The sequence below is a fragment of the Scatophagus argus genome, chromosome 19, assembly GCF_020382885.2.
Source record: "Scatophagus argus isolate fScaArg1 chromosome 19, fScaArg1.pri, whole genome shotgun sequence".
Classification (NCBI taxonomy): Eukaryota; Metazoa; Chordata; class Actinopteri; family Scatophagidae; genus Scatophagus; species Scatophagus argus.
In genome coordinates, this window is record NC_058511.1 from 4,760,658 (window position 1) to 4,777,082 (window position 16,425).

A 16,425-nucleotide genomic window follows, 5' to 3' on the forward strand; every position below is an offset into this window, starting at 1 on the left:
GAGGCTGCAGCTCAAGCGATGCCTACCTGGGATCTAATCAATCACATTCAAACAGGTGATATGGACGCCCAGTCTCATTTTCCAACAAAGCTCTTTGCCACATGTCATTAGGTAACAATAGGTGTTGTTATTTCATGTTTTATACGAATTCAAGAATGGCTGAGATCAATAGCGTCAAAAAGAAAGATGTGGTGTACTTAATCATCCTGCTGGAGGAGCGTACACAGGGGATATGCGACTGTAATCCACGTCAATGTAATAGTCAATTCAAATACATTGGACAGAGCAGAGAATAATTTGAAACTAAGAGTAAATCCAAAATCATTGTCATGGGAGTATAAAGGAATACTGACAAAAGGTGAAAGCACACGAGCAAATATAGGAATCTATGAACATACCATTTTTAGTGCCCCTCCACACACACACACACACACACACACACACACACACACACACACACACACACACACAGAGTGACAGTTTCCTCACATTTATAAACAAAGCTAATGAGCTGTAATGTGGTTGCATTTTGGCTGCATTAATTGTGCCTCTGAATCAACTGAATCTCTAATTTGCTCCACTGAAACTGCCCCTGTTATAAATAGTGATGTGTAAACTTGGCTGCTCTTACTTGAAGCTTAAAAATCACTTGTCACATCCTGATTAATCTCCTTATGTAACGTCTACGGCAACTGCCTGCACTAGTGATGACTTACTGTAGATGTGCTGTAGGTAGTTGTAGGTAGAGCTGTAGGGAGTGAAAAGTTAGCCAATCAATCATTTTGTATTTTATATTTGTGCACTTAACGCAGAGGAGACATTTCACTTTTTAACATTAGTTCAATCCTTGTGGAAAACAACACAAAGAGTCTCTACAGTCCAGCTAGCCACTCTATGAGGCTTGATGCTACTTCAGCATAATGAACTTGTGTGATAAATGTTAAGGTCACATACTAACATGTGCACCATCACATTGTTAATCTGACATACTCCTGTTAGCATAGTCAGATTAACAGCTGTTTAACTGATTAACATGTGATGGTGCACATGTTAGCATGTGCACCATCACATTGTTAATCTGACTATGCTAACAGGAGTATGTGGTGTGTTAGCTGTGCAGCTGAGGCTAACAGGAAGTTATTAGCTTTATTTTTAAGCTAGTTTCTAAGTGAAACAATGTTTCTGAACAATAGCTGTCCTGTTCCTGCTGTCTAACAATAGCTGGATCAACTATCAGTTGGGCTGTAGTCAATCAATAAAACAGTAATCGACAACAATTTGGATGATCGTCAACTAAATTTCTCAAACAACAAAATTTAGAGTCTAGAGCCATGCTAGCACCACTGTGAGGCACACACAGGTGTTTTAAAATTTGAACTAAAGAAGGCAAAAGAGAGGAACATTCATCCAGTTGTTTGTAATTTATTTCACTAATTATTTTTGCCACAAAGGCACTAGAGTAAAAGTCAGGAAATCCTTAAAGTCATCAGGATTCATCCTCTGTAGATCTTTAACGGTAATGTGATGTTTTAATCTGGAGTGATGTGGTGGATGACCAACATGTTTTGAGCCTCATTGCTAGTATGGCTAAAAATAACCACATATTGTGATAAAAGGTACAACAGCTGTTTGGCATAAGACAAACCTGACAAGACAGAAAGCAAATCAGGAAAAAATGAGTGTGTGCTTTAAGCTGACATGTAGCCTCCCACGCTGGTCCCTGAGGATGAAATGACCATTGGTCTGAGAGTGCAGGGACATCTGGGTCTCTCATTATAAAGATGCAAGCAGCCTCGGCTATTAGGTTAGCTGTGCAGGTGACTAAACGGTTAATACTGATCAACACCAAGCTAAAAAAGGATCAGCAGTGGGAAACAAACAGGCAGCACTGAACTGATTTGAAAACACAGATTCATCAGCATCCATCTGGAATGTACAGGACGTTTGAATTGCTTAGCTGCTTTAGCTAACTGACATTAGCCACCTTGTAATATATAAGAGGAAAATTGGACAAAAATGACAGAAACCTGAGGAAATGCTTTCCATACCACTGACAAACTGAGAGGAAATTGATGGGGGTATTACCATTTTTTGTTTGTTTTTTTTTGTCTCTCTTTACAAAAAAGCCTCAAAGTTTACAGGAAGATAAAAACAAAGCACCCACTGGCAGCTAGAAAAAGACTTGTGGGTCACTTTAAATAGGCGCCAAGCTACCAGAACGCATGAATACTTTGATCCTTTGAAGACACGAGTGGATGAAATGTGACAGAAACCACAGCTCTACAATCCAAACAAGATATCCAGAGCAGCCACCCCAGGTGATGTATTCACTCCAGAAACCCACAGTTCCTCTGTTCTTGTAGTAAATGCATCAGAAGACACACATAACTGTCTTGAGTCTGACTGAATCATGGCGCTGCAGCCTCCAAGACACAAAACACACACTGCCACCTGTACTCTATAAAGACACACTTAGAGAACAAGATAAATACAGTCTGTTAGGTCATTCATTGAGCTTGTGGCTGCAAAAACACAAGAGTCTTTGTAGTGAATGAACAAAAAATCAACCATTAGACCGTAGTGGATAACCCATTTCATACATGAGCGAAATGACTAATGATACGTTAACATATTGGATTTTTTCCAGTATCGGACATGCATGTTTTTTTCCACATTATTTTAGGTTATTGCCATTGCTGATAATGAGATAAGCACAAATTTTTCCCACCTAATTGCAGAGAACATAAAACCTCTGCTGTAATGTAAATAATATTATCATGCCTACCGTCGTGATTGCCTTCTGGCAGATGCAGACATGTAATTCTTTTCAAAATGTGCACATTCACCAGGGAAAATGAGAATATTATCTCTTAGTCAACGGTTTGCATCACTTTCACTTAATAATTCACTTAGTTATTGTTGGCCAATACAGATGACCTGCCGATATTACTGCAAATCCCAGGAAATGACTTGTTGAGAAAAACCTGTAAAACTGAACAGAGAAGCTTCAGTTTACAGAAAACAAGATCAAGAACCCAAAACAAATACATTGCTCCTGTATGATATTGACATAAATCTCTAATCGCCAAGCAGATGACATTTGAAGAAAAGAAGACATCAATTGATGAAAATCTATTGAATATTGATGCGGGGAACCATTTCATTTTGATTCATGGAAGCATTAGATGCAACAGTGTATTCATGAGCTATTGACAAGTTCATCTACACACCTACAAAGCAAGCACAGATAATGCGCTGCCATAGAAGGTTCAAAAGGTCTGCCTCAATGAATAAGTGGCCAAGTAAGCAGCAATTATCAAAAAGGGGTCCATTCTCCATTCTAAATGACAAACTGGAGTTCAATAGATTTTAGCGGCTTCCCATCTGAAGACCTTTCTCCTCTCAGGATGAGGTGCTGTGATGCACAAACGCTCCAAATTCAACTCCAACTGTATTTCAGCTGGTGCTTTCAATGATTTGTGTTCATTTATTGCAGAGTGAGGTCACATTCACATTCAAAGGCAGACTCTCAGGGAATACTTTCAAATGTTAGCAGGGGAGTACTGATTCATAAAGACAGGACAGCAACTCAAGACTGTGGGTGTTGGTATTACAGCTTCAGTCTTGGTTTCAGAATCATCACAGCCATAAACACTAGAAAGACTTCATTCAGACAGAAACCAGTGTGGTGATATGGGAGGAAACAATGGTGAGTATCATCCTTGGGTCCATAAACTCCACCCTGATAGACTGCAGTTTTGGTATTTGTTTGAAGAAAGACCATTTAACTGGTTACTGCTCCGTTTGGCTGGTCAAAGCTAATGAACAGCAAGATTTGATATTGAATGCTAAAATGCTCACGCAGGAGGACGATGACAACCAAAGGTTTCTCAAAGCAATGCATCTGGTGGAAAGCTTTATGTGCCATTATTATAAGCACAACTATTGTTATTTACCACAAGACAGGCAAAACAGTGTGGGAGGTGTGAACCACACAAAGCAATTATCTTTAATTGAGGCAAAGAATCACACCATTAAATGAGTAATCTGATTTTTCTTTCTGAACCGCACTGCTTTTAAATAATTGGCTCAGCTTTGACAATGTAGCTCTGACACAAATATGTACCATCTGTGTGCAAAAATCAATACTGATCCTCAGTAGCACAGCAGTGTTTAGACAGCTTTAAAGGCTGTGCACAGATTGTGAGAAAATAAAATAGATATCACTAATACATCGTGGTTACAGGGTTTGAGGGAGTTTTTAACAGCTTCTCAAAATTTGGAAAGGTCAAATTTCATGTAGCACACTGCTCATACCAATGTTAGTGAAAAATGCTCAGCTAACTTCATCCAAGACAGTAAAACAACAACTACCTTATCCAACTAGCTAATTACTTAAATGAAGAGGTTGTTGATGCTCACTTGCATTTTCGTCATTCATGGAGGATTAAATTCTCCAAAGCTAAAGCTAGCTGCTAATGCTTTCAGGCTATCAAACACAGTACATTCTACAGCCTTTGGATATATTTTGTGTGATTCTTGATGTCAGACATGTTGGCCTGGCCAAATTTACATTTCCCATACCAGATATTGCAGCGAATGGTGTGTAGCCCAAAAAAAAAAATTGTTACCACATTTGCAGGGATGAGGTAGTCTTAGTCTCCCTTTCTATTAGTCATTCTTTCACGCAGATTCACTATGAGGCACCAAAATTTGGCACAGATTGATTTAATGTGAATCAGTGTTTCTTAGTTCCAATTTAATTCAGATAGCACCCTTAAAAGTATCAAGTCTTGAACCCAACCCTAATGATAACTTCTACTGCTCTTTTTTCTTTTCATCCTTGTGAAAAACTAAAATGAAACAATCAATAAAATGACATTCCAAATGCAAAGAAAATTCCACAGCCTGGTAACATCTTAAATCTTGTTCTTCATTTGCTAATAAAGACAGCTCATAATTAATGGCCACCGAATTGTTCTCCCATCAATCATTTAAGCCTGAAGGAACCTCAGTCCACAATAACTGCGGTGGTTAACAGCACAGTGACACAGTGCTGGTGTCACTGGGGTCAACTGAGTAGGTAGATATGACCAATCTATGGAAATCCAGTAATCACTGTATATCTGTGTGCCTCATTACACGAACTCCCTGAGGGATACATTAGACATGCTTCATATCCTTTGTATTTCAATCTCCTGATAGTCAATAGTTGCCTGCAGCTTAATGGTCCGCGGGAAGCACGTATGAAATATTCACATGAAAGAGAAGCCGTTTCAAAGAAACACAGAGCACCCAGTCTACTCCACCAGTTCAACCACAAAGGGTGAGGGTGAAACAGCTGTGGGCCTTTCAAGACGCGCGAGCAAGATGCGATTTCTGAAGGAGCTAGAAAAATGGCCGTGTTTCAGTGAGGCATAGGCTGATGGGGCAGGAAGATGACAAGAAGCAGTCACTAAATCCACCATCATTATAAGTGAACAATGACAATCTCCAAAGCCAATATGTTGTAGTGAAAGGGCAACCAAAAAAATGCACAAAAACAGATGTCCTCCATACTCGAAACAGTGTTAATCTGCTCTCAGGAACAAATCATCCTTAGCTGACACTTCCAGCAAAGTTTGTTAAAAACTATTGCATTGGAAGTAATGCATTTCTCAACCTGTTTGCATTTTCAGTCACAAAAACCTAATGGGATAAACCCAGCAGCATCACACAGCTGGAGGATTTAAATAAACACCAGGCTTCTACAAACGCTTCACACACAACTCTGTCGTCTTCGCTGCAGAGCTCTTGCTGCTGGACAAAGAAACAACGTGAGAAAATGCACGTCTGAAAACGATATCTTCTCCTTGGTGACAACAGGAAAGAGATGAGCTTTTTTCTAAACTGCTGTGCTTCATAATGCTGTCAAATCACATCCTGAAGGAGTATGTTTGCTTGGCTCCATTGACAAGAGGGTAAGAGATGCACTTCAGGATCGAGCGCAACAAAAACCCGAAAGCACTGAGAGCATCAAAGCATGATGAGATTTCGCTCTGAGCTGTTAAAGCGCTATTATCTTTGACCAGCTTCTTGTCAATAACAGATCAATCTTTTGCTATTGATCTTTTTCATGTTTCTCCTCAACTGTATCACACTCCCAATTTGGCTCCAGAAAATAAGGAAAACATTTTAGAAGTGAAAGCAGGGCTGAGCAAATTAGTGGAACCAACTCTATGATGCTCTAACAGACCCCAATTTTGGTCTTCTTGATAGGTTTGATAAATGAACTCCTTTAGATGCAGACAGACAGAGATACAGAAAGATAAAATAACCCAAACGTGGGATTAATGCAGCTGTGGCAGTTGCAGATAAGAAACACTTGGTACATACCACTGATGGAATTAAATAACAGGAGTGTTATTCACATCTCTTTTATTTTTATGGTCACAACAGTATATGAAATATAGCATAATTTAACTTTCCTGTTTTAGAAAATAAATACTTAAAAGTGTTAGTGGCTCAATATTTTATATATAAGTCAGAATCCATGAGCTTCTGTTTAATGCCGAGAATTAACAACATCTTACTAACATAAGATATTTTTTTACTGAGGTAATAATAATTTAATTTCATGGTGTAATTTCATTTCCCTTCTGATTTTAGGGGGTGTTGCTAAGTCTCTAAAAGCTGTAGCCCAACTATTGTTTAGAACTAAACTGCTAAATCAGTCAGATCAATGTATCATCCAATATTAGCTAACTGTAGATACACTGACATCAGTTTTTACGTCGGTCGTTAAGTTACAATAAGCATGTAGTTTGAGGTCATTTAGAAACAATGTTCACCAGACACAAGCAGACTTTTCAACTGTAAAACAACAAAACAAAAAAACTAAGGGAACTGTGCCAAGACGGTTTGTTTATGAACTGTTTTGTACTGCAAAACTGCTAACAGATGATTATTTACACTTTATGTAAACTTAGTATCACAAATGCCCTTCTGTCTGCTCTACATTACTTCAATTTACAATTTTCATCTACCGAGTAAATTTTTTACTCACCATATGAAAACCGATTTTACTCCGTCTCTCTGTGGTTACATCTACAGCAAGAGGCTTATCTGAACAGGGAAAGGTCATACAAAAATAAACAGAAAGCACACACTGAAAAGCACCAACTATGAGGCCAGCAGAGGCAGGTAAGATTTCAAAACTCGACCAATCACCACCGACTGCTCCTGCCAGTCATTCAGCCTGCTTTAAAGGGGGTGTACGGTCAAACACATTGCACGACCGAATCACCACGAAGCAGGACGCGTGAGGCTGTTTGAGGTGCCTGCAGTTGTCTGACTGCACTTCCTCTCTGATGAAGACATACAGCTGTAAGCACTGCAGACACAAAAGGCAAACACTCGGCCTCTTCTGAACTGCCGCTGACACCCACATCGACTCCTCCCTCCAGCTCCTCCCCCCCTCCTCTGCTTCATCCTCCTCCTCCACCTCCTCACCTCATCCTCCCTCCTCTCACATGTTGCTCAGAGCTCTGATACAGAATGAGGCTTCCGGCCATGTGGGAATTTTCTCCTAACAGAGGCTCACGGCTGACTCGCACGTTGGTGAGGACGTTAGTGCAGCGCACATCTGAGCGGCTTTGTCAGAGGCAGCGAACACAAGCCTGGTAGGAGACGAGAAAAGAAATTCACTCTGTGCAGTCTTGAGGATGCAGGAGGCTCTTACTCCAATCAATCTGCAAGAGGAGAAGTGCTCAAACTTTGAAAGAGAAAGAGTGAGAAGCTGCGACTTTTGCTGCTTTCATCGGTTGATCGAAAGATGTTGAGCTCATGAGAAAAAGCTTTGATCTGGAGATCTTCTCTTGATTATCACTGCTGAGGACCAGCAGCCGTTTCCTGTAATTCACCCTTCTGTGAAAAAGGTCTGAGGTCTGAGCTGCTCTGTCACATGGACACTGACACTGAACAGCTGTTGCATTCAGCATCTCAGAACAAGTGGCCGTTCAGGAGCTATACGGCACTGCACGACGACGCTGAAAAAACTTGATTGCATCAAAGCGCCTCATACTTAGCAACTGATGAGGATGAGAGACGGTGTGATGACCTACCTGTATTTGACAAGTGTGTTTTTCACCTCGTTGGAGAGAGGAGCACAGAGGAAAAAAAGTCAGCGAGAGGGAGCAGGGGAGGGGAAGAGCGAGCCAGCGAGGGAAGGTGCAAACGCCAAGCAAACGCTTTGAGAGGGAAACAGACAGAAGACAGACAGAGCAGAGAAAGACACGGCCAGGAGGAACCGACAGAACTCTGCCCGACTGAAGAGGGGAATAGAGGGGAAGAACACTGCATCAAAGGCCTGCCAAACGCCCCTTTAATGCTGAAGGATTGTGTTTTGTCAGAGCCATACAGGGTGAGTATTCTGTTTGATGTACAGGAAATTAAACCGTTCACAGGAGCAGCTGTCAACTACTTACTATTCAATAAAGTCATCTAATTTCTAACATTTTAAATTTTTTATTGCTGAATAGTAAATGCAGCCTGAGTTATTATATTAAATGAATCATGGAACAAGTGCTGGGGTTCATCAGTTGTCAGCAGAGCTTTTATAGTTCAGACTCGGAGCTCTACAAAACATTCGTACAGCGTGGAAGTAAAAGAGCAGCTGCTGACACCCAGGAAAGATGATTAAATTGATCCTCAAGCTTAAAATATTTTTCGTTAAGTTTGGCTATGGGTGTGTAACAGGGCTCTGTGTATGTGTATGTGTGTGTGTGTGTGTGTGTGTGTGTTTTATTTTTCACTCAGGAAAAAGTGGGAGGCATGAAGAGTGAGATTATTTGATTTAAGGTATCATTAAAAACCATGGCGATGACAAGTCACATGACTGGCATCCCAACACTTGTACCACTGTGTTCCTGGAGGCAAAAACACTGTGGAGATTTGACCAAACAAGTTTTCAAACTGAACTACAGCACATTAAGAAACAGTAAGTGATTAGCACCCAGGAAATTAAGAGGTGACTATTAAATGACAAATTATTTAGGTAAATTTCAAGAGAAAAAAAAAATCACTTGTTCTGGCTTGTTAAATGTTGACATCAACTGTGTTCTGCCCCTACTGCAACCGATTATTACTTTAATTATCAATTCACCGGCTGAGTATTTTTTTTAATTAATCGATTGATCTATGAAATAATAGAAAAACGGTGAAAACCACCCAAGACCAAGCAGCAATTTATCACAATAGAGAAGGAAGAAAATGTTTCCCACTTTTCCTTGAAAAATCACTTAATTAATCAATTATCAAACAGCTGCCAATTAATTTAGTTTCACTAAAATAATTGGATAATTGTTGCTGCTTTCTAGTAAGCTGGACATCACTGGGTTTGGACAGTAACTGGGATAAATCAAGTTGCTGGGATCTGTGCTTCAGGTTTGGAAAGCTAAGAGGAGCATCTTTAATGAATATTGGAGACTGCAGCCCTAATTTTGATACTCAAGCAGCTGCTTCAAGTCATTTTTCAAGCACAAATTTGCTGCTTTTCTCTGTAATTTTAGGCTTTAAATGAAACGTTTTAGCGGTTTGGATCGTTGTTTTCAGTAATCCAAAGACACGACCTTTGGCTCTGGAAAAGTGTGCTCGGCTAAGATGAAAAAAACGGCGCAGGTATTTAAGGATGAAAGTGGGTAGACTGTGCTGTGGGCTGATCTCAGTGAAGTATCTATGATCCTGCTTTATTTGGCCTCACACCGTCCTCCACCGGCTTCATCATAATCACCAACTGCAGGGCAACGAACCAAGCACCTGTAATGCTTTGTTTCCTATTTTTTGCCAAGCAGACAGTACATGACCAGACCTCATTCCTCCGCTTTGACGCCAGTCTCCTCCAGTGTACAATGGCTAATCAAGTATCCATAACGACACCGGAATATATAAATTAATGAGATGATTGGGGCTATTCATCTCAGTTAAGAAAACGTCCTTGTGTTTGTCAATCTAGTTAGCTGAATCACTGAAGCTCTAATACGATTTCCTTTTGTCTCATTATGATTGAGCCCTGATAGGTGCCCATTAGTGTCCTTGGTAAACTACGGCTGCGGGGGAGGAAGGATTGATCCTTGTGTTAATGTGTACAGATAGATGACCGCGCTAGGATGTAAATAACTGCCCTGCAATGCCCCCAAGTCATATACACATGGACACACACACACACACACACACACACACACACACACACGCACGCACGCACACAGAACGAGAGAACTGCAACATGTGTGCATTGCCCATAGCAACAGCACAATCAACCCCCAACAATGCAAGGACTGAGACAAGAGCCGACAAAATAAAATCACCTTCACGTTACAAAACAGTCGAAGAGCAATTAATTCCTTAAGGGTTCATAGCAGCTTGATGTGTTTTCAGTTCAGATCCACACAAGCTTCTCTGCTTTGTGACTACTGAAATTTTCAAGGCGACAAAAATCTTTCTGCACAAAAGCGGTTTCCAAAAGAGCTGCCCTGAAATATTTCACCTATCAAAAGCGCCAAGGTTTCATCCTTGAATACTAACCTCAGTCTGGACGTCATGAGAAAGGTCTGCTGCGTCCTCGCCTCCTCGGTTTGAATGCAATATAAAATGTAATCAGATTCAATCAAAACACGTATGAATGCTTAAAAGCACTTGGGATGTTTGGACAAGCAGCGGGGCTACATAATAACCATCGAGGAGGCCACAAAACAACAGAAATCAGCATGACCTTCAATTCAAATCAAACAGTATGTTTACATAATTTCCCCGTCAGGCTCTGTTTTTCCTAATCACACTGAGTACAGTGCAGCCTTCAATGCAGCTTTTGCAAATAGAAAGTCAGCCACTGTGTGGCCTAAAGGCTCCATTATATATCTTTAAACAGGTTGCAAGACACATTGAGAGAAAAGGTGGGGGCTTTTACAGGGACTGTGCTTTAATTCCCTCAATTGCCAATTTCAGTTTGGTGCATTCATTTGTGTTGTATGAACAAAGTAATACACGCAAAGGAAAAGTCAAACTTTAGTGCACTTTGTGTGAAAACCAAATCAGTGCAGCAGCAAACGCGTCTGGATACATTAAACAGAAGAAATAGTCAAACGTTATATAAATGGAGGTTATATAAACAGCAGTGACAAGTTCTGCATTAGAGCACGTTAGGTAGAATATAAGAATGAAAAGAGTATGGACCACAGTTAAAATACATCATATATCATAGTTCCAATGTTGGAAGGAGTACTCGGATCGTTTCACAATACCACAGCGAAGGAAAAGTAGAAGTCAAAATTTTAGCATCAGAATACAGAATATACTTTAAGCACCAAAAGGAAAAGTATTCATTACGCAGAATGTCTCCTTTTAGTATAATGTATAACAATGTAATTGGGACATGATTATAAGTTTTAGTAACTTTATACACTGCTGGTTAGATTGTGAATCCTGCCCCTCCAGGATCAACAAAGTTTTATCTTATCCTGTAATAATTCATAATCATCCATCTGAATCTGGTAAAGTAACCCAAGTTGCACCTCTGAAATTTAGTAGCATCAAATGGAAATACCCAAGTATAGTACAAGTACTTTTTAAATTACACCAAACTACACTACCTAAGTAGATGTGCTTAGCTGACAAAACAATTTCATCTTAAAATCCAGTAAGTAGCCATTGGGGGGCTGCTGTTCATACCAGCTGATCTTCATCGACAGATTCTCGATCGGTGCAGTGACATCATGCGAACGCTTCAAAGACGTCCTGTTTAGACTGTGCAATAACATGTTAACAATTTCAAACGAAGGTTTTGAACATGAAATCGTGATTATTGGATGAACTTTAGTGTTTAGTTATTCCTGGCCTACTGTTGAGCCAGAAAATCACTGCCTCCCTCCATCTGTCGCGCCTGGCACTGATTTGAGAAGCAACAGTAGTTCTTGCCAATCAAAAGGGAACTTGAAGATGTTCTCTGTGCCACATTAGACTGAAAATCTCCACTCTAATTTTCCACATTTTTTTCACATCTTGATAGCAGAAAAAAAGCCACAGATGAGGGCAGTGACTCGGTCTTGAAGCAGGCTGGCGTTAAAGGTGTTGACGAGTGTATTTCCACTCTCCTGGGCGGGACGATGAACTAATAATGACAGTTGTTTTATTTTTGGGTTTGTTTTTTTTTTTTTTTTTGTATTACACATTCAGTCTTACTTCCAAGAGCGAAGCCATCGGTTGGAATCTGAGAATTGGAGTATAATTCAGTGTGGTAACTTTTACCATATCGGATGAGGGTGAAGAAAGTAAGACTGTAGCACCAAAAACCCCTGAACTGTCAGAAAGAAAGTGAAAAATGCACATCGTAATTTCCTTCAGTACACCTCAACATTTCTGAATTTCTTGTTGGATCTGACTTTTTTTTTTTTATATCATTTTACCTCGAAAAACGTTGTTTCAGACTGATTTTCTGTCAATCCATTAACTGACTACTGGATTCAGCTCCGAATATCTTCCTTCAAAAGTTACGTGGTCTCACCTTAACAAAACTTCAATGCTTTCTGCCCCTTAATGTCAGGAACAAAACAATCCCCCGCCCACTCAGATGTATTTATACAGTCTTGTTTTAGGTTGTTCACATGTGCTCAAGCTCTGTCAGCGGACAGAGGCAACATTTTCTGATATAAAGTCTCTTCTTTTAACAGGCTTTTAGTTAGATAATAACTTTGTGGTATTGGAAAAACATTGTAATTGTTTGATTAAAATGCTGTGAAAATATCTCATCATATAACGCACGTCTAACGCCTCCGACACACTGCAGGTAAAGCTCTGCTCTCGAACTCTTTTCTCTGGGATTTCGAATCTCAAAAGAATTGCTGCTCTAGGCCATTTCTATCCTGAAATACGTAACGTCTGCACGCACTTCTGCCCTGTACATTCTGCCCAATCTAACAAAACAAAATCAGCCAACACTTGAACACCTTGGATACAGAAAGTCATGGTGATATAATCTCCGCAATAAGAAGTATTCTATAATAACTTGAGCGGAGAGGAAAAAGTGGAGATTTCTGCGGCCAATTCCTGATTTCACGGCTACCTTAATTGGCCAGAAAAACGACTCTTGAAAGCATCGCCTCCCACATACAATTAAGTATCCTCTAGAGAGCGGCAGCCTCTTGGTGTACGGCATGACTAATCTGACAATGTGGGCAAAACACAGAGAGAGTCAAACAGCTCACAGGAGCACCTTTGGCATTTACGTTACAAGAGAAGAGAGACACGCCGCTGCAGCACACTCTAACTCTCTAACGGCGTGAGGAAGAAAGAAAGAAAAAAAAACAACCCCAGCACGCCTATGAAAACAGTTAGCTGCTTAAACACTCATCCAGAGTTAAAAATGGCCTCATGACTTCCTCCAAAACCACCAGCAAGTCAAAGTCCTGCACAGATTGTTGAGTGTCATCTCATGAATATTTAGCTCAAACCCCATTAAACTTTCAATCAAACTTGATGCTGAATAACATAAAGTACTTACAGCTTTGGTCTAAACATGGCCTGTTTAACTCTTCACATCCGTGTGTAGCCTCTGTGTCTCAATAAAAATGAGACAAAAGACGTATGTAGGGTGACATCGTGAGGCTCCTTGTCTTCACTGTCAAACAACCACCGTGGCCAATTAAAATCTGATCTCAGACTTTCTCACTTTCCGACTCGTGTACATCATGTATATGTACAAATGCTACACACTGAACCTTTAAATAACAGACTGTGCTTATGACTGACCCGATAAATCTGACTGCAGTATTCACTTCGACTTTCCGAGGGAAATATCTGATGAAAGGGTCCTCAGTGCTCACCAGATAGTCATTACCTCTGGCTGCTGTTTGCTGAAGGACGGGTAGCACACGGTGCTTTCATAGACTAGCAATTAATTAATTACTTGAGAAAATAGCTGGCAGAATAATCGACAATGACAATGATTGTTATGCAGTCGTAATTAGTTTAGATCCTTAGAAAAGGAAATAAAAAGCTTCATATTTCACACAAACTGACATAAACTCAGGATGTCGATGACAGACGGTTCCTCCGACTGATCAGCAGAAATCACATCTTCGCATGCTAAACTCGTGAAGTTGCAAAAGTTGAGACAGATTCTGTGGAACCCAGAGTTTCCCATGATATTACTATCTCCAATATCCTTTCATCTGCCTGTCGTCTCATTTTTATGTTTTGTTATGTTTATCAGAGATGTTTGTCTGCATATCCATGGATACATCTCAAATGAGAAGGCGAATGGCTAATTCTGCATACTTTTAAAGGTGTATTTTTGCCAAAATAGTAACAAATTCAGGCAAATAAATTAGCTGTAGCCCACAGCTGACTCATTAACTCCAAATTATGAGAACTGTAGTTCTACAACTAAGAACAAGATTATTTCCTATACAGAGATAAAACAAAGATTAATATTAACTTTTTCTACACGTTGTACTTACAATATTACAATATCTGACATAGCATAACCACAGATGTGGTTCTTATCCCTGGCAAACTGACTCCCCTCTGTCATTTACACACAGTCGTTTCTGCTGTGTTGAAACCTGCACACACAGCATCAGATTTTGAAAACTGCTGGTCTGTACCCGTCAACCTACAGAGGCCAATGAAACGTGTTGTTCCTCATACCAAAATCAAATGAGGAGTTCCTCTTCGGCTAGAACGCCATCAGCCACAGCAATATGAAACACACATCAGTTACTTTGCCTAAATTACTGAACGCTTGGGACTCTGCTAAAATGGGACCGAGTTTGCTTCCTGCGTGTCATCTTTAAAAATAAAAATGTTGGAAAAACTGTTCATAAAATGTGGGGGTGTGAACCTCGGCGCTACTTAACCCAAGTTGAGCTAAATGAGCTAAATCTGACAGTGTCACAGGGGAATTATTATCTACGAATCAGTCGTGAATATGAAGAAGTCTCACTCTGCTCTAATAAGACAGCACTGAGCTCTCCCACTCATGCTCCTCTGGGGAAAGAAATCCCAGCAGAAACAGGGATGAGACTGTTGGGAGCCCAGGGGGGGCCCAAACACTGACCAATGAGGCTTAAATTAGCAAACAAAGACAAACAAGGCTCTTCTATGCAGCCATCTGACAGCAGTCTCCATACAGAGTAATTAAAGATTAAGACAACACACATCACCTTTTCAACTAACGAGGATACACGCACAAAAAAAGTACAACTGACCTCAGAGGAGCAATTGACACACAGTGAATTTCCCTCTCTTCATCCCAGAAAGGCAAAAACACAAATTAAAATTCAACAGAAAAGCAAAACTGCCTTGTACTTTTCCCTTAATCCAGTGACGTTTTCAGCATTATTGGTAAAAACAAGCCAGCATTTATTTGCCTCCATCTCTTTGTGATGATCAGAAATTGTCAAAGAGCAGCCTAACAATTTATTTGTCAATGTCCTACCAGGACGTCATCATCATTATTATCGTGCCCGATTAAATAATTCTCCCTTTGAAAGAAATGCCTGAAAAGCAAAGTATTACAGAAATATTTCAAATTTGTGGAGAAGCTTAGATTGCCTGACTTGTCTCTCCTGCTGAAGGCTGACCAAGCACTGAAGGTGTAGTCCGGGGGAACAAACTCCACCTTCTCCATCTTATCGAGGTCAGACCTTACCTGCCGACTCCAGCAGGACGTGGTAGTCTGCTCCTCTCTGAGAGGGCACGTCATCATCTGCTTCCTGCTTCTCTGACTCCTCGTAACGGTCCCAGTTTGACTCCAGTTTCCTCCTGGAGAACACCTCCGTCCTGTCATCGTCCTCATGAGCGTTGTCCCCTTCATCCTGATCCCAAAAGACAACACGATGAGGAACGCGTGATTCAAGTTACATTAAAGTGATACCAGGAGTGCTTTTCATGTGTCACGTGCTAACACTGGAGTTTTAAGGTCTCAGTGTGCTTCAAACAAATGTGACAACTCGCACAAATGGAGATGATGGTGCACACTTACACTCCATTGTATACACGGGAAGTCTTGTGAGGAATGAAAAAAGAGAGAGAAAGTTCAAAGCCTGCTTGGTCTTCAGGCTTCAGTTTGATCACGTGATCAAACTGAAGCCTGAAGACCATTTGACACTTTTGTATTTGAAACAAGATGTTGGCCTGGAAATTACCCATCAACTATTTCAATAATCAAATCTGACTGACTTTTCAAGCAGAATTTGCTGGTTCCAACTTCTTCCAAAAGTGAAGATTTGCTTCGTTTTTCTGGTTTATATCCTTGTAAAATTAATATCTTTTGATGTTGGACAGTTGATTGAAAAGAAGTTATTTAAAGTTGTTACAATGATTGAAAACTAGTTTTTTTTTTACACCTTTTTCACTTTTGCCTTCTTCTCATTGAGGTCACCATCAAAGTTC

The 16,425-nt window shown here is 40.3% G+C and overlaps 1 protein-coding gene across 2 annotated transcripts in view; it reads right to left on the minus strand.

Moving 5' to 3' along the window:
* aven (apoptosis, caspase activation inhibitor) overlaps positions 1-16,425 on the minus strand; it is a 29,753-nt gene that overhangs the window by 10,544 nt on the left and 2,784 nt on the right. For both annotated transcript variants that reach the window (XM_046374083.1, XM_046374082.1), the window contains exon 3: positions 15,683-15,848. In XM_046374083.1, the coding sequence (XP_046230039.1) occupies positions 15,683-15,848 (166 nt within the window). The remainder of the gene's footprint in view (positions 1-15,682; positions 15,849-16,425) is intronic.